The sequence below is a fragment of the Rhopalosiphum maidis genome, chromosome 3 (assembly GCF_003676215.2).
Source record: "Rhopalosiphum maidis isolate BTI-1 chromosome 3, ASM367621v3, whole genome shotgun sequence".
NCBI classification, from domain to species: Eukaryota; Metazoa; Arthropoda; class Insecta; order Hemiptera; family Aphididae; genus Rhopalosiphum; species Rhopalosiphum maidis.
In genome coordinates this window covers 10,780,902-10,807,127 of record NC_040879.1, presented here as the reverse complement: position 1 = coordinate 10,807,127, position 26,226 = coordinate 10,780,902, and the positions used below count along the sequence as shown (strand labels likewise).

The window sequence follows — 26,226 nt, the reverse complement described above, 5'->3', positions numbered from 1 at the left end:
TATGAAAGAATTTTTATAATAAAAATTAAAAAAATATTTTTTAGTTATAAGTTGCGATCTTTCACCTAAATAAGCATATTGTTGAGCTTGACAATATAAATTTCATAAATAATAACAGTTTAACAACTTTGTATACACAAGAACACAATACATAACTAAAACAAAGGTGTATGAGTTTCCATTATTAGTAAGTTTAGATCATATATTAGATAGTCATTTCATATTTATAATAAAATTAATTAATTAATAATTATTGTACAAATTCAACATTTTAAATATAAATAATATGAAACTTGAACAATTGTAAATCTAGAAATTAAATTTAACCTTAACATTTAGTTATTTTTGAATTGCAATACAATTTGTTGGAACACCAGCTTTTGTAATAATGTGAACTTGGAGATCATAAGCACTTGCCTTATTTTTGATTACCTTAATATCATCTGGGTTTTTGTTCAATGTAACTGTTAATACATCTTCATCATTATTATAAAACTCGATTAAATGTGTATCAAATACTTCCCAAAATTTAGGAGCCAACCTTTCATTGTCATTAACATTATCGTCATCTTTAAATGTCATTATTTCTATGTTACGATGAAATTCTTTATCTTTTTTTAATTTATGAATTTCAATATGTATTGTTTCATTTTGAGGTTCAAGTTTCAATGCAATTTGAATCTTTTTATTTGCTTCTGTAAAATCTTTAAGTAAGCGTAATGCTTTTCCCCAGTTGAAAAATAATTTTACAGAGTGCTTGGAAAATCTTTCTGAATATTTCATTGCCTCTATACCCATACGACAAACTTTATGAAAAGCACATTGCTTTAAATAGCACAAACTTAAATTTGTATAAAGCTTATTCAAATATTTCATCATTTCTATTTCTTCATTGTCATTTTTGCATCCAGCCATATGCAGTAGTTCCAGTGCCCGGTTATATTTAAATATAGCTTTATCTATATTTCTAAGTTTAAATTGTTCATTAGCTTCAAGATGCAATTTTTTAACTTGTACAAGATTTTTATTAAATAAGTTAGGATCACGGTTATCCCTATCAAAAGTTAAGACATTTTCAGGTGATAAATAGGAAACAAGATGGATATCAAATAGAATAGTTGCGTTTGGTGGTATGCGAGGTGGGCATCCTAATTCTCTGTAAGCCAATTCTGGCTTTATTATAAACCTTGAGAGTTCACCCATAGTCATTGTTTTAATACCTATTTCTAATCCTGGTATGAGTTCACCATTACCCAATGTAAAACGTTTAGGTCGTCTTCCTTGAACATAGGTTACATCAAATGGTTCTTGAATGTTTGATAAATAAGCAATGTAATGTACAAAAACTACATAGTTTTCTGGTACAACTCGACCGACTCCTGCAACATAGACAAATAATTATTATAATTTATACTATTTAACTAATTAAGAATATTAAATAACTATTTGAAAATTCACTTATGTTCCGATTTAAAACATTAACTATTATAGTGTTAAAAAATTAAGGTCTTATATATTGTCGTCACTAATTTAAAAAAAAATGGTATTGTGGAAGAAAATGATTCAGAAGCACTTGTGAAGGTAATGAGTCTTGAGAAGACATTAAAACCCACATGCTTTATCTTCCAAACATGCAACCAACATTCCATATTTGTGTTGTAAATGTTTAATATTAAGAGAATGTTATACCTGCATGTTTTGTCTCTGTCTTACATACATACAATATAGAAAATTTTTGTTCAGCAGAATTAATTTTGTGATATTAGCTTTAATATTAGAGTAAATTAATTTATCATCAAATTTAAAGGTAAGAATATTATTTAGAAAATGTCATATGCTTTTATTGATATTATCGTTTTAAAGTAAATTATAATTATGTAAAATATTACAACTTTAGGTATTTAATCTATGTATTTATAACTAAATTATTTAAGATAAAAATACTAAGTACCAACATAATGTAGAAGTTGTTAAAAAAACATAAATATTCAAAAAATTGTTAAATTCCAACTTAAAAAATAAAATTTTAAACATAATATATAGCACTGCACTTAAGACTCTTGTAAGTTGTTATTAATAGTAAAATAATAGATTCTTATTAGATACTAGTAGTTAATTCCTCATTTATTAAATTTCAAGTATAGAAACCTAAGAGCTAAAGTGTTTAAGATGATTTGTATATTGTTTATTTTTAATCAATAATAAAAATTTAAAAATCTATACTAACCTTGTTCCAGTAATATTTTTAACACCTTGCGATCGCCAGTAACATCTTCATAGTTTGTATTGGTAATGAGGTGGTTAAAAGACTCAAGATTGTCACCTTCCTCTCCAATCATATCAAAGTTAATAAACTCAGCCAGCTCATCTGTATTATAAGAAAACGTATCGTTAAAGTCTTCATTGGGTGTGTTATCCACCGTAAAACAGTATCCGTCCTGTGTATTCAGTATTTCTTCTGACGCTGTCTTGAGTATATTGAGTACATTGGGCGGAAGGTCGGTAGTGTCGTCAGCCATTGTGAATGATTCAAATAGATTACGACGTATACGTCGTTATTCGTTGGTTATTGACAAAATCCTATATTTGTCTTGATCCTTCAGTTGACGTTATAATAAATTGCAATATTGAATCTGGTACAAATCTGTAAATTCAATAAATTAATTTTAGCTACACAATTAAAAATACTCTTAAGAATTCAAGAAAGACCAGCTAAATATAAAAATCTAGTATAAACCTGTAATAATATTGAAAGTTTCACGTGTTAATTGATTTGTGCTCCAGAAAATGATAATATTCCAGAAATATTGAAATTTAAAATCAAATCAAATCAAATAATGTAACCGTCTCTCAATTCCTTTTTTTTTTTTTTTTTTTGATATTCGTATTTTGTATCTCGTAACGGTAGATACCGAATACGCGAACACGGAAAAAGTCAAGGTATATGTATATATTATAAGCAACTGTGGTGTGTGGAAGAAATAATAATTAAATAATGATAGTGGGTTTGATCCAGTTCTTCCCCTGATAAGGAGATTTGATTAATAACCGATACGAAGTTATTCATCGAGTTTGGGTGACAACTTCTTGGAGATAATTGTAAACTCTTTGAAAAATAGTTTTAGGTTATGTCGTTTTCTACACGCACAAACCATGATTTGCAAAAACCATTATAACGATGTGCGTCTCTTAGCCGTTTGACGTTTTTCATTGGCTCTTCGTTTATACTGACTAGTGACGCTTGATTACATTGTTCACTGCCCGCCAATTTGCGCGTCTGTTCACTGTTTACTGTTGTAGGCACGCACCTCGGCTCATTATAGTGGCGTCTCTACTCTCTCTTAGTTGTTTCATTTACTGTTCGGATCAAGTTGAAATTTGTCTTGAATTAAAAGTGAATGAAGTGCGTCCTATAACCGTCTGTTACTAGTTCATCGTAAATAATAAATTTAGCTAACTGCATTAACCGCTGAAGTTCGCCGCGTCTAGTCTCCGAGTGCCGACGTTTGCACTTTTTGGTTTCTCTGGTCCATGATTGTTTGAAGAACCATTAATCATGAGTCAAATGCACCTACATAGTGAAAACTTCGATTTGTGCAGAGTTTGCCTGTTGGAACCCGAGTCCGACCGAAGTATGAGATTCGTTCACATTTTTACGGCTGTCAACGGAGATTTTATATTGAAGAAACAATTGGAAGAATTATTAGGAATTAAAGTACGTATATAGCTGATATGATAAATAATAAAAAAAAATATTAGAACAATGAAATAAAATTGATATTTAAAATTTTTCTTAGGTTGAAGCAAATGATGTAAAACCCAAAATGGTTTGCGATAACTGCTTTAAATCATTATTTAGTTGGTATGAGATGAAAAAGAAAGCAGCGGAATCCGAAATTGTCATCAATTACATCGCTTTAAAAAAAGTAACCATTATTATTTATGCTTATTTATTTAATTTATAGGTGCCTTAGTACTTAGCATATCTATGATATATATATTTAATTTCAAAATGCTTCTACATGATATGGTATGTTTTTATAAATTAATGTTAGTATATGCCTATGTATGTTAGTAAGCATTATTAAATTATAGAAACTTATACATAAGTGTTTCTTACGTATTTATTTATTTAAATCTCTGTTCTATTCTGTAATATACAGTCGAACCTCAATAAGTCAAAATAAATGCTATTCCCTTGCAAAATCTCGATTACTCGAAAGAAAAACTATAGATAATTTGAATATTCTGAATTCCTAATATAGACAGATAATTACGGATAACTTTTATAATCATTTGTCTAATCTGCTTGTGCATTTCGATAATTTAACATGAGCGCGTTTATTATTGTATTTTTCATTTGGCTTATTTATACTGCATTTAGTATTATTTGAAGTATTACGAGAGGTGTATTAAGGAGCCTCGCTACTGCTGTCAATTTGAGCTCAAAAGACGTTAAGTTTTGACAAAATTAAAGTTAGTTTAAGATGTCCGATTTTGATTTTGAAAAAAATTCTGAACTCGATAAAAAATTGTCTATAGATCATATGGTACTTTGTAACAATAAATCTTATATTCTAATGAAGTGGTAATAAAAACTTAAAAATATGAATTTTTCAAAACATAATATTAAATTTAAAATTAAAATTAAAACTGGAGTTTTGTACGATTTACATTTTTCTGCTACTTTTAAATATTTTTTCAGAATTAAGATCGGACAACGTTAACTAACTTTAATTTTGTCAAATTTACAAATAAGTTGTCATAAAATTTGTATAGTGAATTTTTATTGTTATCGAGTTATTGACATGTGTATGTGTGTGCGAAAGTGGCAACCGTCGATGATTCCAGCCGGTACCCACATTGAATTTCACTTAAACTAATAATCATTTATAACGTAACACATAGATTTTAGCCGGCTAAGATGAGATTATGAATTGCCTAAATGTTGTCCCTTAAGAGGATGTCACACACTGTTTGTTTTCTCTCTCTAGCCCCCGCGCAACATAGACAAAACGCATTTATATAGTCTGAGTAGAACTCACTCAATTTTGGTTCTAGAGTAAATATACCTATTATAAAATTAAATTTTGATAATATTTCTGAGTACAAAGACTGAGTTTTTTCCATTATTCCCAATACAACATTAAGTATATTGTTTAGAAATAGCTATAAATTACAAGTATTTTAAATAACCTTTAAATATTCAAAATTTTAATTTTTTAAAAAACTCATCCTCTTGTATTTGGTAATATTATCAAAATTTTTATTTTATAATAGGTATATTTACTCTAGAACCAAAATTAAGCGAGATCTACTCAGATTGAGTAAATGCGTTTTGTCTATGTTGTGCGTGAGCTAGAGGGAGAAAACAGTGTGCTGACGTCCTCTTAAATAATATCCGTAGCGAGACCCCTTAATTGATATCGATCAGTTACTAGTATGGTGGTATCAAATGTAAAAATTATTTATTATTTAATGATATTTTTTAGTTATAATTTTAAAATAATAACTATAACAATACCTTGTACAATACACACTGTAATTATATAATTAAAATCTATATAATAGTTAAAAACTTTAATATGTGTACATACAATTTAAAAACTTATTAAGCCTAAATTTTTTCTGAAAACTTTGATAATTTGAAAACCTCTATAAGTTGAAGAAATAGCATTTCCCTTGAATTTAGATTTCATGAGATTCCACTTTATATGCATTTAATTTATATTTATTATCATGTGTTGTCTCTATCTTACAAGTGTATAACATCATATGTTTAGGCTCAGTGATTCTCATTTAGCTGCATTAGTTAAGAGGATGTCAGCAAACTGTTTTTTTTCTCTCTAGCTCACGCACAACATAGACAAAACGCATTTACGTAGTCTGAGTAGAACTCACTCAATTTTGGTTCTAGAGTAAATATACCTATTATAAAATTAAATTATGACAATATTTCTGAGTTCAAGACGATGAGTTTTTTAAAAAAAATTTAAATTTTGAAAAGTTAAAGGTTATTTAAAAATGTTGTAATTTATAGTTATTTCTAAACTATATAATTTACGTTTTACTGGGAATAATGGAAAAAACTCGTCGTCTTGTACTCAGAAATATTATCAAAATTTTATTTTATAATAAGTATATTTACTCTAGAACCAAATTTGAGCGACTGCGTAAATGTGTTTTGTCTATATTGCACATAGGCTAGAGAGAGAAAACAAACAGTACGCTAAACTAGCTAAGGCTATTGAAAGCAAACCATTTTTAAGGGGTTGTATTTAAGCAATATTCAATAGCCATCGTGAGTTATGTGTAACTGTGTGTGTGTTATAACTGATCATTAGTGTGTGTGAGTTCCCCGAATTCTTAATGTAATTAAAGATAAACTACGGCTAAAATTTTTGGAAATCTGTAATGTACATACACGCAGTCACACATCACTAAATTTTGCAATAAAAAAGTTTTTACATGAAAATCCCCAAAAGAGGAAGAAAAATTCACTCAGTACTAAAAACAATTTATTTTTCTTTATTAGGTATCTATTGTTATTTTTTTTTAATATTAGAATTTAGTATAGTACAAAAACTCTTCATTTTTAAAACGCTTATTAGTTATTGCTTCAATTATAATTTACATTAGATTATAATATTATTTTTCTGGTAAGTACTTACTGATAAATAATAAATCAATATATTTACATTGCAACACTATAAATTATTATTGCCATTTGACATTGATTTTTAAAATTTAAAAGTTCTTATTTAATTAAGTTCTATTTTAATACATATTTTTTAATAGTTATAAGTAATTAATATTGTTATGTACTTATGGATTAACTGTAGCCTATAGGTACATATTATTTTTGTACATCTTTTTCAAATTACTGTAGGTGTACTTCTAGTTACATTATTGATTGGCAGAAAGATAATTGCTAAGAAATTAAAAAAAAAAACAAATTGTAACGAGAAAATAATGTAGTTACTTTTCTATTTGAAAAGTAAAGTAATTTCATTACAATTTTATTTGAATAACGAGTAAAGTAATTTTATTACTTTATAAAAGTAACTTACCCAACACTGTGCTATTAGTAGTATTTAATTATTCTATACTGATCAGGTAAGCCGATCCCCATAAAATATTACCATAGGATAAGATTAACTGTACCAGAGCAAAATAGAGTACTAGAAGTAGTTTGAGAAAAATATAGAAATATTTTCATTGATCAATGACTAATAAATAAATAAAAATAAAAATTGTTTTTCTTAGTTATGCAATTTATATATTTTTACAGATATTCTGAATTTTTTTCTCAATTGAAAATCAGTGAATTTTGGTAAAAAACACCTATAATAAAATCCGATCTATAAGTATTCAATAACTAATATGTTAACTACCTTTGAACAGACAGATTTATTAAAGAAAGAATGTTTTAATACCAAAATTTATCACAGTATTTAATTTTATTATTTAAACACCACTTTTGGTAAACTTGGAAGAAGTGGTATTTTGTTAATTTATTACATGTGATTGTGTTTCTATTTAAAAATAGTTTTCATATGACTTTATCAGCAATTTTAATAGTTTACTTGCATTTAAAATCAGAAGTGATTTTTTTACTATTCATTACTATTAGCTTCAAATATATCTGCATACTCTATTTTCAGAATATGGACATTTTTTTCTATTATTCTCGATAAGGCGTCTATAATCTATTCAAAATGAGATTGTACCTCAGTAGCTAACTTGTGCGCAGGGTGTGGCTTCGTTCCTCAGTGCCTCACAAGCTTTCGCTGAACTATTGTTTCACTGTAGGTAGGGGAACTGTCTGACTGTCCCTGATAAAAACTGGTCGTTGCCGAGGTACAATCTCATTTGACCTATATATATATATTTCGTTTATAATATTTTAAAAGAACTTTACACTTATATAAATTGTCTTAACTACCTAGAGTTGGTACTATGTACAGAATATTACTTTTCACACACAGCCTAATAGACTGTATAATTAATTCAAAAACAATATAAAAATTTTATTTAAGCCATTGATTTCATAATGGGTTCATATTCTACTACTTTTTTATTTATTTATACTAGCTATACTTGTATAACCTGTGCCCAAGTTTTTTACAAAACATATACTAAATAATGGGAGATCTAATTTTACATAATATTACATGTTATATGTAGTCAATTACTGCCTGTTATAAGTTTTCTAATCTCATAATTCCAAAGCCAGGAAGTTAACTGGTCGCTTGTTTCTTTTACTTAATCACTTCAAAACTTAATTTAATATTATAATTTAAATTATTTTAGATTCTGAACCATAAGTGTAGATTTTACATGTTTTTTTAAATTTTGATGTCATTATTTTTGGGACAGAACACTAAACAAATACTTTCATTCTTAACTTTAAGGCTAGTCAATGGTTTCTGATAAAAAATTAGATCTAGATGATACTTTTGAAAGATTAAAGTTGATAATTCACAGTATTTTTAAAAATAATTGGGGGAAAAAACTAAGAAAATGAGAATTTATTTTAAAACCTAATAAAATTGAAATTTTTTTTTGGTATATCTCTTGTTTTCTTTGTTTTTATAAAGAATCATAGATCTATAAAAATGTTTTAGGTTTTTTTCATATACATTTCAATACATTTTTTTTTTTTGATCAAAAAGTTTGAAAATATAATATAAAGTTCCTCATAAATTATTATATATTAAAAAAATTAATGATGTGAGCACAATTTTTTTTTTATAAGCATTTTAGTTGAATTTTTCATAAAATTTAACAAAACCATAATAATTTTGTAGTTAAAATTGGATTAAAAATAGATATTCTTACCTAATAATTGAAAAATTAATAAAAAAAAAAACACATTCTATTTATTACTTTAAAATGTAATTAAACCTTTATCTTTTATCAATCTACTCACTTATGTACTAATGCAAAGATGGGGAAGAACAACCTCGCTGAAATTCTCCGGAAGTATTAATTTCTTTTGATATTTAATTGGTTGATCAAAAATAATGGAAGAACCTAAATAAATTGTACTTATTTGAACCAATTGTATTTTACTTAAAAATCACAAATTATAAATCAATTAAATAAAAGATTTACATTTTAAAAAACCTTTATAATTTTGATTATAAATAATACAGCTTATAATTGTCTTATGCAAGTATCAATAGTATTCAAGTATTTCCTAAAAATTGATGTTACCACATATTACTACAACACTGTATCCAATAATAGCTTAAATAAATATTGCTTATTTTTTTTAAATGTTAAAAAACATAATTTATTAAATTTAACAAAATGTTTAATTCAGACCATCCAGTTTGTTAATTTAAAAATAACCACTGCCCCTAAGAAATAAAATTCAATCTAAGTATGCAACTGCATTTAACAATCAAAACATTCTCTCTAAATAAAAAAAAATAGTATTTTAAGACTATTTAAGTATATTCATTATTTTAATCTAGTACTTTAATTTTATTTATATAAAAACTTAGAATCTGTAATTAAATTAATCTTTTTTAGCTTTGTTGATGTGTATGCACAGCACACACTTCACAAATTGAAAAAATAATTGTTTTTGTATTAATAATGTAATATATTTATAAAAACATTTTTGATTGTATTAATTTAGTATTTCATAATATAATATTTTGTGAATTTTCTTCGAAGTTCATTAGGATTGATTAATTTGCAACACTACGGCTGCGCCGCGTTGTAGTCCACTATATCTAATGGCTAGTACTTATCATGTTCATTATGTACGCAGTATGCACGTTGGCGATTGCATATGGATACAGATATCCAGCGACAGCTATTTATATTTCTTATCGATAATATTAATAACAAAATATAGAACGCTCGCGTTCGTGTTTTTGTCATTCGTGTATGCAAGATCAGTTTTGCATACGTTATCGTCAGCTGTCCTTTATCAAATTATTCTTATTTGTTTATTAAATATATTATTGTGTTATATACTTACGTAATATGTATTAACAAACACGTAAAACATTGTGTCATTGTATGTTTCAAGTTAAATTTTAAGAAAAGTATAGGGGGGTGTAGGAAGCATAGCCCCCCATGATTTTATTAACTTACTATTTCAATGAATGTATACACTTAACTGAAACCCACGCTACGTCACTGCTACAGCAAAATCTGCAATATTAATTTTTAATATTATTACTTAGTGAATAAGCTATTCAAGTTTAAATTTAAAATATGCATATCTAGGTTATAGATGTAAATAATAAACTACAGTTTATTTTTAAATATATGTGTATATCAAAATTTAATTAATAATTTTGAATTTTGTACAATTTAGGTATTTACAATTTTCTTTGAAAGCATCAATTTATAAATTGTGAACCTATTTATTTCTTTAATACATATTTACTATCTATTATTGCCACTCTTGAAATATTCACTAATGTATATCCCAATCTTAATTCTAATTACAGTGTTCCTTTCTTAACACAATTGTGATGAGACCACAAAATTACCGATTTGTTTTAAAATAATTTGTGCAAACCGATGTGTTATTTTACGCTCAAATACATATTTTTTTTATTCATGTAGGTTCTTCAAAAAATAAATTTTCATTTGGTACATATTACATATTAATGAATTTGAATTCAATTTTTTTTTTTTTTATTTAAAACACGTAGATTTTTGAGTGAATGTAGCTTGATAGTTTTCAAGGCTGTTTTCTAATGCTGTTCAACTAGTTATCGAATTTGCAATCTAACTCTGCACTGTTTTGTGAAAATTTGACTAGGATATTAAAGGCTGCAACATATCAGCTCAGAGGTTTATCCACAGGAGATTTAGTAGGTTCAATTTCTTGAGATGAAATTTTCGAGTTTCTCACCCTCTCTAGCATTTTCAACGCAGAATCAAAATAATTATCCATTAGTATAAAACTTGAAAAAGTTTGAGAATTTCATCAGAAGTTGGAATAACAGCTAATAATTTATTCCAATCTTTGTAGTACATCCTCGATATGTATTTCAGGGGTTATGATGTTGTCGTTTTCAATGTTCCACGCTTTTTTAAAACAGTTACTGATAGTTGTTGCAGTTATATCATTCCATGATATAGTTATTGCCCTCATCGCTTGTAAAATATTCCATTTTCCGTAACAGTGCATGGCATACAAGTCTAGTCTCCCTTGCTTTCCTCGCTCAAGTGCACCTGACAGTAGAATATTAGAGTCTCTGGCTTTTTTTGAACCACTTCAAAAGTTCCTTTTCAACATAGATTTTTGTAGACTCTTTGTACTGTTAGTTGAATCAAGCTCAACTGCTTTATTGATCTTATCTTTATTTTTAATAATTGTTGATGATGTTGATTTTGGAATGCCAAATTTCTCCACAATTTTTGTTTTAGGCAATTTATCATTTTCAACTTCTACTAAAATAAGTTGTTTAGTTTTTAGATCGATAGACATTTGTTTCCTTTTTAAACTCATTTTGGTTAATACTTCAACTATATAAAACAAATCACCAATAAAGTCAACTTAACTCGTCGTTGGTATATATATATAGTTTGTAACATAATTGCTCACACTTTACTTTTTATATTATTATTAATTGATTAATTAACTTAAAAAATCAAACCATACCTAGAAATATGTATATTTTTATCCTTTACAAAAAAGTAAATAAACACTTTTTATGTACAGTTCATAATTTATAAAATAAAAATAAAAAACTACAATCTTATTTCAAAAAATTATTTTTACTTTATATATGCTCGACGTATGCTCCTTACATACTGACACGGTCAATTAATTGGTATTGTCGACTTTGTCTAATGGTAATTGATAGGAAACGGCAAATAGCACAATAATTTATTTTTATAAATATTTATAGACATGTTATTTGAAGATATTTATAGTTCCGAATTAATTCAATAATATGTGTACGAATAATACTCAAAATACTATCTGTGTGAGTGGCGTGCTCACATGTGCACCAACGACGGGTTAAAACTGATCTATAGGACAATTCGTTTAAATGAGACCAATTATCGCCGAACCAGATTGTACACATGTATGCCTACAGTAGAGAATATGTACGGTAAAGGAATAAGATAAGCTATCGATAAAACTGCTTCGGTGTTAAATCATAATAAAGATTAAATTATTAATGACAATATGAGTAATAAAACGAAAATAGAAAATTAAATTTTCTATTCGTGTTCATCAACAAAATGACAATATGGAACCTAAAATTTGTTCGAGTTTCGTATAATTTGTATAAACTGAGGAATTAAAAAAACCTATCTTATAGTGTAGAGCCATTCTCGGGATCTAAAAACCGGTTCGCATTATTCAATAATTTATGTTAATGAGGGAGTATTGTAATTATATTTTTATAATTATTATAGGATATAATTAAATACTTTACTGTTGGAAATCATGACTTAACAGATAGATATCAACTAGTACAATATTTTAAATTTTAGTTTGAATAAAACTAGTTGTGGTTACATTAAAATTGTTATTTGATGAAAAACCAAGATAATGGTATATTTATTTGAACTTAGAACGCATAACATTATAATTTATAAATAATACTTAATACTTTCAATTCTATGTATATATATTTTAATAGCTTAAATTGGGGAAAAAATTAACTTAAAAATAAAATTAATTAATTTACGGGTTCCTGCAGATCATGTAAAACAATTTAACTTTTTAAGTAAAAAAATTATTTTTAAATAAAAAGTAACTTATTAAGTATTAAATTTAATTAAAGTTGACTCAAACTCATTAATAATAATGTCCAGTCTAGGAAATTGTATTTCTTACTTTGGACATGCCACTTTTCCTATCCAAATATAACAAAAACTAAAATGAAATGAACTGCTTATTTATTAAAAGATTGAAAAAAAATTTTTATGCAATTTAGTTATTAAATTTTAAAAATTTACCTTGTCATTTAATTGAAAATTTTTAATAATTGCTATAAAAATGTACTTATATTTAAATATATTGATTTGAATCTAAAATATCTATAAAAATAAATTATGCTATTTTTAAGTTTCAGCAAGAAATACTTTTGAGTAACATTATAGCTATACAGAGTGTCCCGTGAGGATTTACCCAGTGTCATATATATATAATGAAGATATCATGTTTGTATTAAAAGACTCACATGTACAAAGACTATATTTTTGTATTATTATACGAACATGAGCCCACGAGCCATGTGTTTGATAACACTATCAATATTAAATTGACAATTTTTCTCGAAACTTAAAAATAAATATTAAAAATCGCGAGATTACTAAAAATAAAATGTTGAAGCATCAAAAATGTCAGAAAAATAAACTTTACAAAATGGCTATTTTTGATTTTTTTTTTTTTTTAACTTTTTTACCAAAACATTAAATTAAATTAAAATGTTAATTAAATACCTAGTTCTTGTCTCTGTGAGTCTCTTAAAAAGAAAATAGAATTATAGTATCTCCATGATTTCAGAAGATATTGTTATGGGTAAATCCTCACAAGACTCTCAGTATAAATGTATATTTATTTACAAAAAAATGAACACATTTTTGTGATTTTAACAAATTTTTGTATTTTTGTTTTTAGTTTGGTGCTACTAACCCTGGAACATCTATGGAATTAAACTCGACACAGGATTTGAGTGTTAACAAACAAACAGTTATTTACAAGAATTTAAATGACCCTTGTAGTAGTGGTAGTAGTAGTAGTTTCTCTAAACAGGATACTTCTAGTTGTTCAATGACTACTAATAATTTAAAATCGGAATATGATGCTAATGAATCTGATGATGACTCTGTTCAAATAATAAATTTTAACGAAATTATTGATCTAGCTGGAGACAGTGAAGACAATGAAGACAATAAAAATAATGAAGACAGTGAAGACAGTGAAGACAGTGAAGACACTAGTGAAGACAGTGAAGACGGTGATAACAATGAATACCCTGAACCTGAAGATATGCAAGATTTTTTAAATGAATTAAATGCAAATGCATCAGACGATGATGAATCTGTTAATAATGATGTTAAAAATGAATTCATATATACATCAAACAATGAAGAATCTGCTGATAATTCATTTTGCTCGGAAGCAAGAGCTGTGCCTTCAACATCTGGATATCGATCTGTGTGCAAAAATAATGAAAATGAAAAATTATACTACTGTTCCATCTGTCAAAAGAAGAATTATCTCAATCATGATTGTTCTCAAAACAATAAAAATTTTTTTACTTGCTTGGTACCTAATTGTCACATTTTATCAAGATCAAAAGAAGATTTTATACCACATTATCAATTGCATATTGGTATGCCTTCTTCAGCAGTTATGTGCAACCGTTGTTATCAAGAAATAAAAAGTTCTGACCATGTTGTCAATGGTTATCACAGACACTGTAGTACTGTTAATACATTTAAATGTTATTCATGCAATACAGTATTCAGTTGCATGGAAGAATTCGCCTATCATAAATTGAAAAAACATAATGGCCTACTGATGGATTCTAATAACAATTATTTATGCTTATATTGTGAAGAATCTTCTCCTGAGCTTCCAGATATCCTTGAACATATTAAGCAATGTCTTGAAAGTCAGGCACAAACTGGAACTACAATTCGTATGAAACTAAAAATACCTACTAAAGCTAAAACAGAATTAATACCAGTTGCAAGAAAAACTTTGAACAAAAAGAAGGTTCAACGTAAAAAAAAAAATAAAACAAACAATAAACGTACATCAGGAATGACACTTTTTAGTTGTTTAAAACCTTCTTGTGATTTTGTCTTCCAAACCTTTACAATATTTAAACATCACTATCGTGAACATTTTGGACTTGGAAATAAATTGATATGTTGGCAATGTTGTAATGCCTTTAATGATTTTAATGGTCTTAGAGCTCATCAAGTAAGAGATGTCTGTTGTAAATCTGGCATGTTCGAATGCCCTAAATGCCCTGAAAAATTTGATGATATTCAATCTTTAAGTATACATAAGTATATATGTCATGATTGCACTTTAATAGCCGCTAAAAAAAGTAATAAAACTATTTCGTGTGAGTATTGTAAATTGGAAATGCATATTTTCAATTTTAAATCTCATATGACCGCATGTAAAGAGAAGAATAACATCAAAAATACTGATCCTCTGAAAAAGCATAAAGGCTGCTATCAATGTAAGTTTTGTGTAAAAGTGTTTCATTCAAGAGTATCTGTGTCAAATCATATGAGAAGTCATAAATCATCATTAAATAAAACAACTTAAATTTGTCCAACATTCAAGAAACGGATTGTCAGTAATAGAACATTACTTAATATAGACTATACTATTAAACTAGGATTAAATTATTAGTTCTATTTTATGTTTTGTTTTATATTTATATACATTGCTCTCATTTTTTCCTTTACAATGTATATTTGAATATTTTTTTAATTAGATATAACATTTATTTTAATTATGGAAAATAATTTGTTCCATAAAATTTTGAAGTTTTTGATTAGTTTAATAGGCAGACTAACAACTAAATTGACACAAGAACAAAATAAATATATCAAAAAAACTGCTTATATTAGAAAGTATAAAGGCACTTATAAATGTAAGTTATGTAATAAAGTGTTTCATTCAATAATATCCTTATCAAACCATAAAAGGTGTCACAAACAACCGTCTCAACAAATACAATATTGAAAAAAGAATATGTAAATTGTCTTTAAATGAAAAACATATTGGATTCGTCCAAAATTCAAGAAACAAGTTATCAGTAACAGGATACAACTTTATTTAGACTACTATTAAACTAGAATTAAATTATTAGTTTTATTTTATATTTTTTTGTATGTTTTTATACATTACTCTCATTTTTTTCTTTAGAATGTATTTTTGACTATTTTTTTAATTAGATATAACATTTATTTTAATCATGGAAAATAATTTGTTCCATATAATTTTGAAGTTTTTGATTAGTTTAATAGGCAGGCTAGCAACTAAATTGACATGAGAACAAAAGAAGAATATCAAAAAAATACTTATATTAGAAAGTATAAAGGCACTTATAAATGTAAGTTTTGTAATAAAGTGTTTCATTCAATAATATCCTTATCAAACTATAAGAGGTATCACAAACCACCGTCTCAACAAATACAACATTGAAAAAAAGAATAATTTAATTGTCTTTAAATGAAAAACATATATATTGGATTCGACCAACATTCAAGAAACAAGTTATCAGTTGCAGGATACAACATTATATAGACTACTATTAAACTAGGATTAAATTATTAGTTTTATTTTATATTATTTATTTAATGTATTTTTGAATATTTTTTCATATAGATGTAAGTAATAGATATAAAATTTATTTTAATTATGGAGAATAATTTGTTCCATATAATTTTGAAGTTCTTAATTAGTTTATTATGTCAGCAACTAATTTGCATTAAAATAAGGATATTAGATTAAATTTTTAAATGTATAAGTAACGGTCGATAATTTTCAAACATTATTAAAAACAATTAAACAGTTATAAAAGGATACAAAATCTGTTTCAATGAAACATGGAATTGAAAAAAAGTAATAAGTATTTCATCTTACTGACAAATATCTTGAATTTGTTATACTTTAATTATAATTATAAAACTAATTAATTGTTTATATTGAGAAAATTATCTTCATTGACTGGATACAACATAAAATAGAAATAATGTTTTTATGCTAGAGCTTAATACAATTATTTGTTCTGTGTTTTGTTTTTAGTCATTTTTTTCTTTTTTATGTTGTATATTTGTATATTTTTTTTAATTATAACACTTTTTTAAGTATAGAAAATAATTTGTCCCATATATTTTTTAATTTTCAATTGATAGAAGTGGTCAGCAACAAAATCCTATTAAAATTAGGATATTACATTATGTTTTGTAATGTATAAGTTACTGTCAATGATATTTAGACATTATTTTAATTTACAGTTGACTGTTTTTTCTTGTTGGTATTAATATTATTAAGGTACAGCTTTCCTGCAGTGTCCAAAGAGTGCAACAGCGCGACGTCATGACGCCGCGTTTAGACGCTTATACTATGTCCAGACCAGTAGTTGACGCTAGATGCCACGTCTGGACGCTGCAGGGAAACCATACATAAAGCTAATCATTTTAATGAATGGCTATCAAAAGCAGACAATGTCACAAAAACTTAACAGAGTTTTATAACTAATTAGGTACTTAAAGTAAAAAATAACATATGATGAAATATAAGTTAAAAACAATTATGTATGCAAGCATACATTTTAATCCTATAAAACAAATATTTTAGAAAATAAAATAACCATTTTACCATACACATCAAATTTTTACATTAGTTTTCATTTTTTTTTATTTATGGTTAACTAAATTTGCAATATTAATGTTTATTTTTTATTACAATAAATAATTTTTTAAAAGTGGCCAAGTTAATGAAAATATTAACTTGTGTCAGTTTAGGTTAGGTTTATGTCTAATTATAAGTTAATAGTTAACAAACAATATACTTATTTAACTCTTTAAGTTAAAATTAGTTAATTTTGTATTTTAATCATAACCAGTAACACTCATAATCTAATCGTGAAACACAACTTATTAATGATAACAAAACATTTATCCAACTACATTCTTATTTAAGCCAAATTATTAAATTAAGTAATATTAATTATTTTTTTATTTGTATTAAAAATAATTTTATAAAACTTGAAAAATCAATTAAAAAAAAAAAAAAAATGTCACAACACTTAAACAATTTATGAAATTTGTGACCTGGTTATGTATGCAAGTAATACAAGTAATATACAAGTAATACCAGCAAAATTGGATTTTAACAGACAACTGCAAGAGAAATTGAAAATGGTGATAACCATTGAATTCACAAAAAACTGATAAATTCAATGGCTAGGACATGTAATGCACAATAATGCAGATACAGCAATTAGGTTAGAGTACTAAACTGGAAGCCAGAAAGCAAAAGAACATGGGGTCGTCGCTCTCAAAAAACAAATTAATGTAATAGACCAGTTAATATCCACTTTTGAGTTTTTTTAACATCATTAAGTATAGAAAAAAATAACTAAGGTTAATTAAATGGTCTATATTTAACTTAATAATTGTTTATCAAATTAAAAAAATTATAATTCATTTTTTGTTAATTTTTATAACATTTTATTTTTTTAAATTTACAACGACTTAAATAGTTTTTCATTATTGATGTATTGCATACCATTAAGATGATGTCGCAGTAGTTTCGATGTTGTGTATTTAGTTTAAATGTTAATGTAAAGAAACCTATTATCAAACTTAATGATGGTATTCTCTTGATTAATTTTTAAGTGATTTATGAGTATGTAAAATATGAATACTGTAAAATGCTCATAATTAACAAAATTAAAGCATTGTAAAATACCAACGTGTGAACACACATAATGTCCTTGGCTATCAGTTTGATAATAGATCCATTCACATTAAAATTTAAGCTAACACAAAATTGAAACTGGTGATTGAATATTATGGTTTGTTATATGTTAGTAATTACAGAGACAATTCATCATGCGAATACTACGTCTTCTTAAGAACATAATTTAATATTTAACTAAATTTTCTTATTTGTTTAACTTGACCACCTTTGTTAAGTAAAAAGCCAACTGATGCTACCTCAACAGGCAAGCATTATGTACACCCAAATTGCTGTGTGTCCTGTGAACCTGTCTTATGCAGTCATGCCACTTGTTTCAACACCTGTTATATACTTCAATTGCTACAGCTGTTTCTGTGCAGTACCGTATTACATATTTATAAAACCTGAGCATTATATGACTAAGAAAAATGGGGGAAAAAATCTATATGATAGAACTCAATACAGGCCTTTCCTCAAACATGATTTACCAGAGTTGGAACGAGTACCTTTACGCCAGTGTAGTTGATCGTACTTAGAATTATTTTTAGCCAAAAAACAACATTTTCAATAAAAATATTCTGAAATTATACGAGACTTAAATTATTTGAGCAAAAGCTATTGTACTATTCATACATGGTTGCCCGCATATACGTGGACCGCTATAGATTTGGCGCAGTTGGAGTAATTTAATTTTTTACAGCTGAATTTTAGAAAAAATCAGAATTTTTTTTGAGAATTATTCGATTTTAAGGGGTCAAGAAAGTAATTTATCAACAAATCATTGTTGAGGAACATCAACTGCAATATATTTACTTCAACGACTAAAGTAATCCCTAATTATTGCCGCTCAACGAGGAGGTTAGATCTACGAGAGACCACTGAGACCATGAACTACAAGTTGCTATAAAAAACATAACAAGAGCATTCAAATGTAAAACGGAAATAAGAGATACTATTGATTACACCAATTGAGTATGGGTCTGGTATACGAGTATTGGGACAACAAAAATAATTTAAAAGGTGATAAAAAGAACGTTATGATGATATGACACGGATACTAATAAAAATATTTTAGAGGTTAAATTTAGCTAGTATGATAAATTATTAAATCAAAATTTCAAACAAAACAAACAATATTCAAAGTGGATCTATGTATATTTAACAAGACAAATCGCCTATTAATTTAGTAGAAACACGATTTAGTAAGGTTACGTCTGTATACATGATCCATGGACGGATATCAAATACGAATACCTATACAAAATATATATTTGATTAGGAATGTGATAAGGAAACGAGATATTCACATACACTAATTATTTCATATTCGGAGGAATATAGTGTTTAAAATGTAAAAATACTAAAAATATATAGAAAATAGAAAATATAAACTTAAATACAATTTATTTATATTTTATTATATTAATTTAATCACTAGATAATACAATATTACTAATAACAATTTTTATTTATTTTATATCAATACAGATCTCATTTATTTTCTTATATTATAATTTATAACTATTAATTATTTGTATAATATTGTTATATTACACCAACTATATATTTTTTTGTATTAATAGAAAAATATGATTATGTAACTATTAACCAATGTAAAAAAAAATTTATCAAATTTTATAATTACTATTATAATCAATGTAAAATTGAAAAATATTGTATGGAAATGAAATGTTTAATGTGAATTTGAAAACTTATAAATAATTAAAAAATTTATATCTTGATTTAAATTTATAAAATGTTGTAAATGAGTTTAAAAACTCGCAATAACTCGTATTTTTACTGAATTGTAAATTAACTAAATTCTAAAAACTCCTTTTTAGGTCATATTTTTCTTTTTTAGTTCATGTTTTGGTATTTTTAATTAAATTCCATTAAGTAACATCTTTGAAAACATTTTAAAAATGTTTTTGGCAAATAGCATAAAGAATCAATAAATTTCAAAGTCAAAATTCATAAAATACATTTTTATGCATATAATATACTAATATCAATATAAAAATTAAAAACCATTTAAAGTGTATTTTGTAATATAATTTTTCATATTTTAAATTCATTTTATATTGCACTTTTTTAAGATTTTTTAGTGCATTAAATTCATAGCCCTAATTATAATTATACTACTACTACCAATAATAATAATAAGAAAAGATAGTTGACCAATAAGATAATTGGATAAAAAAATAACTCAATTTATTGTATAGGGATTATCTTCTACAGTGTTGACATTTGGTTCAATGTAATACACTTTAGCAACAGCAATAAATAGTAGATCCACTATGGTATTTATAGCATTAAAAACCTCGACTATTGCTTGAAGTTTGATATATCTATGAACCTTAGCAGATGGAATAAAATCACTTATGGGAGGGAGATGAACCTCAGTAGCTTGAAAATTAGGAATATTCTCTGGTTATATATTATTATAATGATTTATTTATTTCAAATTGATTATTGATAAAAAGAACAGGAAGAATATAATGTTAATAAGCTTTGTAAAATAATATTTTATAATAATATAATAGATTTAAGTAAAAACTTTCTCTTTACATAAAAAACAATAATTAAAACTTTTTTCTATACTATAGTCTGTACTATGAGAGCAATGTAAAAAATTCTTTGACTGTAATTACACTTGTGTCCAAATTATCGTGGAATTAATTCTTATATAATTCATGATGAATTTCATTTTAATTCTTCTTGCTTTTTATAATTATTCAATCAATTAATGATTGACGATATGTTGTTCTATTACAATATTATTTAAGTGTTCTATAACCAACAAGTTATTTTCAAGTAATTATTAAGATAACATTTTAAATAAAAACTAAAACCACAAAGATAATGTCTACTACAACCAAGGCAATTGAAAAAAAATAATAATTTTTCAACTTTTATCTAAAATAAATTACTCATTTACATATACACAGCAAAGATATAAGTGAAAATTAAGCTGTTATTGATGGGTTAAAATTTATAAAATATTAGTAAAATTATTTTAACTTTTAGTTTTAAATATTATTTTTATAAATACATATGTGCATTAACTCGAATACATATTTAATTTTATAGGTAGTTTTATTTAATGAATTCAAAAATATTTATGTAAAGAAATTCAAATATTCAAATAATTTTTAATATTATAATAAATTAGTTTGATATTTCATAAAATAAATTTAGGTATCACATAATATTAACTATTTTTGTAATGTAAAATACATTAAAATATAAATAAAAACATTTAAAAAATAAAATAAAATTTAAATAAATACTTAAATGCTTAAAACTATTGAAAAAAAATGAATTGATTAAAAAATTTTTGCTTGTTAGATTTTATTATTTGACTCACATAACATTTTTTTATAAGTCATGATACATAACTTGAAATGTTTAACAATAATATTGATATCTAATATTTCAGAAGACCCATACAAAAATAATATCTAACAATTCTTTATAAATTAAATTAGTTTACATAAAAAAAAAAAATTTTAAAAGGTGAGAAAAAGTATTAGGAATGTATTATGAAACTGATAACTTAGAAATTTACCTACATTTACAGTTAATTTAAATTCATACAGCTACTAATAATTTTCTTATTTTTAGAGTAAATGGTTATGTACTATTATGGACTTCAGTTTTATATGCAGCCCCGGATTGGCAAGATATCGACTTGCCGAGCTTAAGAATTTCTAACATTTGATTACAGCTACTGTACGGCTTAAATAATTCAAATCAATTATATTTTCTACCAACAATTGTACTAATTTATCACAAAAAAAAAAAAAAACGACCAACACTCAAAATCAGTTCATATTTTGAGAAGCCCACCTAGTTTTTCTCGGTAGCTCGTCTAACCAATCTGGCCCTAATCATATATCTGCTTTAGGACCTGCTAAATATTAGTGGTTGCTGATTAACACTGATGAAATAAATAAATGTTTATTGCTAAAATAAAGTTAAAACCTATTTAATTAAAAAAAGGAAATTAACCTTACCTTATGCTATAAAGTTAATATAAAATATACCCTCTCACAAAAAAAAAATATTTTATTAAATAACTAATTGAAATAATATGGTAAAATTAATATATAGTTACTTTAAATAATTATGTGTTGCACAATAATTTAACTAGGTAAACTATTATATAAAAATTAAATTTTACTCTAAATGATATAACATACATTAAGCATTTGGTATAGATATATGTTATGTTATTATAGTAGGTATTATACGATTTTCAATTATTATTCGAATACCAAATATGAAATAACTATATAATTATCTAAAACTACATTAACTGGTCTATAATATGATAAATTCGTATCAAAACGGATTATATGGTACCAATACATCTTTATCGACCTCGGATCTGATTATGGAATATAATATAATATAGACAACCCCGATCTTATAATGTTATCGTTTTTATTGTTTATAATAAAATTGACAAATTTAAAAATAAAAATTAATAATTATTAAAGTAACACAATAATCGTAATCGTAATTACAAAATAGTGAAGTATTTATAATTGTGTTTAATAATTTCTATTTTACACCATTTTTGTGTAACTTGTTCCTAATTAACACCTAATCAAATATCTGAGTATATTAAACCCATCTCTGAACTCAACGAACAAAATTTAACTTAACCACTGCTTTTTTTAATAATTGAGTCTTAATAGTTAATGAGTTACTTATAATAGATAGTTCATATTATGTAAGTCGTAATTTACAAAAAAAAATAAATCAATAAAGCACGTTTCTTATTATATATTTATGTGTAAATATAAAATATTTCTATAAATCATTGTTATTAATATTAAAATTTTATGTTTCTAACCTTTGCTGCCGTGAAATCGACTATACTATATGTAACGTCGTCATAGCTGATTGAATTGCTCGTTTTAAAAGTTATGATCTTTTTGAAACTGTACATATTAAAATGATCATAACTTACTTAAAAATAATAATATTAATAAAAGGCTACGTGGGACCCTGGATTTTTATCTTTTACCTTTAAATTTTATAATAGGACAGTTTACTCTAATATCAAAACTAACAGCACAATATTGAAAATAGTGATTGAAAATTTGCTATGTCGTACATGTATACGATGGAGAGAACACATGCGGGTTCTACGTCCTCTTAAATTCAATTGATAATATTCCCAAATTTAAGATGTTCCCGTCCTAACGTTGAGCGTATAATAATTCTACGCCGTAGATATTTTTATAATTTTTAATTTACTAAAACTTCGTTTACAAGAAACCACTCTCACTAGAAGAGTAAGAAAAATTCTTAGGGTTATTTCTATGTTTGAGTTTAAAATGTTTAAATCTTTTAAAGAATTAGAATTTATCACAATGATCAGATATTCTAATCTAATAGAGAGATGCTATATTTAAATCGGAAACAATGACAACACTTGGTGTTTGAAACATATTAGTTCTAAAACTAACTGTTCCATCTAAATATTTCATTGTAAAATTTTTTTTTTTATTATATCGTCTGATTGATGATATAGGAAACTAACGGATTATTTCGATTAAAATTGAGATTTTAACTAAAATTAAAAATAAATAAAATAAGTTTGATAAAAATGCCTCTTATATATACATATGTGAGTATAATTATTTACTTGCAATACGTAATAAATTAAATTAAAAAAACATACTTGATAGTTGATACACTATAGTTCAGGAGTACAGCACTGGCTCTTGTATCGAAAAATACTGTTACTGAAGAATTACACTAAGTAGGTAGGTACTTACTATATAAAATACGGAAACCGACTGGCAACTAACGAGAAACGTAGGTATAGTGTATAAGTACTAATATAAAGATAAACTTTAATCTCTGTTCTGTATAGAATATAAATATATTAAATCAAGTTGGGTATCTGCCGTTATATTAATTAAATAGTTGGGAAACCCAGTCGTTAGTGGTAATCATTATTATAGCCGTTCCTCGTTCGTGCCCATATGCCCATGTTTCATAAATGCAAAAATAAAATATATATATTTATATTTATTGATATATAGTATAAATGTAAAAGTAATAAACACTTATAAATAAACATCATCAAGTCATTTTTGTGCATTACATATTTATGCTTGATTTTAATAAAACTTTAAATAATTAATGATAAAAAATGTTATAAAAAAACCAATTTTAATTTAAATCAAATACGCCCCTTACTTTACTGCGCCCTTAGCAAACGCCTATTCGTCAACCTCTTGTTACTGAACTTAACGCCATATAAATATTTTTAAAAAGTGGAAAATATTCAAATTGTATAACATACAATAACACAATGTTCATAATAAAATTATATAAAATATATTTTAATCCAACAATAGCCAACCCAGTGCTTAGTAAATTCCTTTTAAAAAAGAACCAAATATTTTACCATTTCGGTCTAGAAGAAAGGAACTAGTTCCCTTCCTCGTTTCTTTTAAATATAAAGTAAAATTAAATTTAAAAAAACAGGTATATTTTTATATTATAATTGTTTTTAAATTTTAACGTGACACATTGTTAATACTTAATACTAATAAAAGTCAATAGTATAGTTTTTCTAGTTGCGCCACTGGTGTTAACCAACATAAAAAGCATATCATGCATAATAGGTAGGGCAAATACAATAAATACACATTTTAAAGCTATCGATTTTCATAATTAATCGTACATTTTTTTTTACATTACATTAGCAACGATAAACCATTAAAAAACATATAATATAATACATTTTTGTAAGAAATATTACTTTATCGCTAAAATCTTAAGAAACATTAATTTATTCAAAATATACTAAAAATAAAAATTATATGTCGATGTTTTAGAAATATATGTTCAACTGCAATCTACTTGATCGATAATCAAATTGCATAAAAATATTTGTTTCAATAATTGTCGATTCCCTAAAGATAAGAAAAAAAAATGATAAAATATTAAAATAATTTCAGTTCCATTTACTACTAATCGCATTGGGTTTAAACGTAAGTATATACATCATCATCATGTGGAAAATTCATTGAAGCTGTAAATACTAGAAAAACACGTAGGCACATTGCCAAGACCCGCGGTTTCATCAAGATAGGCTCATCACTATCGAATAAAATCATTAAATATTACCTAAAAATACAGATAATTTTACCAACTACGGCAGTTTTTTAGAAACATCGAAACAATATTTGGTAAAAATTACTCAAATAACTGACACCTATGCACCTAATTAAATATGATCTAACACTAGTAGCTATACTTATAGTGGCGTACACACGCGGGATCGTGGGGTTTGAACCCCCCCCCCCCCATTAGCCGTATTTTTTTTTAACTATTTCATATTCGTATCACAATAAAATATTTTTTTTACCAAAAATATCACGGTTATTGATTAAGTGATTAATTTAATATAATAAATAAAAATAAAATTAATAATTGATTATTGATTTTATTGATTATAATATAGTGATTAATACTTAGTACCAGTACCACGATTGTCAATAATTTTTTTTAATTTTACTAAATATAAAGTATTTTCTGCTTTTTAGTATTTTGAAAATGACAATAAACACGACTACTATTGATCATCTTTAATTAAAGGTGAACATTTTTCAAAACTATTTTTAACTAATAAACCAAGTATAATTGATCTTTTGGATGATGACAGGTAACCTACCTATAATAATATAATAAACATGAAACTTTAATGATCTAATTATAATATAATTTGATAATATTTAGAATAAAACAGAAAAAGCAAAATA

At 25.6% G+C, this 26,226-nt stretch overlaps 2 protein-coding genes across 4 annotated transcripts; one reads left to right on the top strand and one right to left on the bottom strand.

Annotated features, from left to right (window-relative positions):
- Positions 1-59: 59 nt before the first annotated feature.
- Positions 60-24,305, bottom strand: LOC113559608 (inactive peptidyl-prolyl cis-trans isomerase FKBP6-like). Of its 3 annotated transcripts, XM_026965351.1 has the most exons (4): positions 24,132-24,305; positions 10,114-10,173; positions 2,228-2,644; positions 60-1,379 (listed from the first exon to the last, which is right to left on the bottom strand). In XM_026965351.1, exons 3-4 carry the CDS (start codon positions 2,517-2,519, stop codon positions 340-342), a joined length of 1,332 nt encoding a protein of 443 aa, XP_026821152.1. In that variant the 5' UTR covers positions 2,520-2,644; positions 10,114-10,173; positions 24,132-24,305; the 3' UTR covers positions 60-339. The 3 variants fall into 3 exon arrangements, with proteins under 3 accessions (XP_026821152.1, XP_026821154.1, XP_026821153.1); XM_026965353.2 differs by lacking the exon at positions 10,114-10,173; XM_026965352.1 differs by lacking the exons at positions 10,114-10,173; positions 24,132-24,305 and adding an exon at positions 2,738-2,854.
- On the top strand, positions 3,135-16,308 carry LOC113559607 (zinc finger protein 84-like). Its single transcript, XM_026965349.2, has 3 exons — positions 3,135-3,715; positions 3,798-3,926; positions 13,616-16,308. Exons 1-3 carry the CDS (start codon positions 3,557-3,559, stop codon positions 15,284-15,286), a joined length of 1,959 nt encoding a protein of 652 aa, XP_026821150.1. The 5' UTR covers positions 3,135-3,556; the 3' UTR covers positions 15,287-16,308.
- Positions 24,306-26,226: the final 1,921 nt, after the last annotated feature.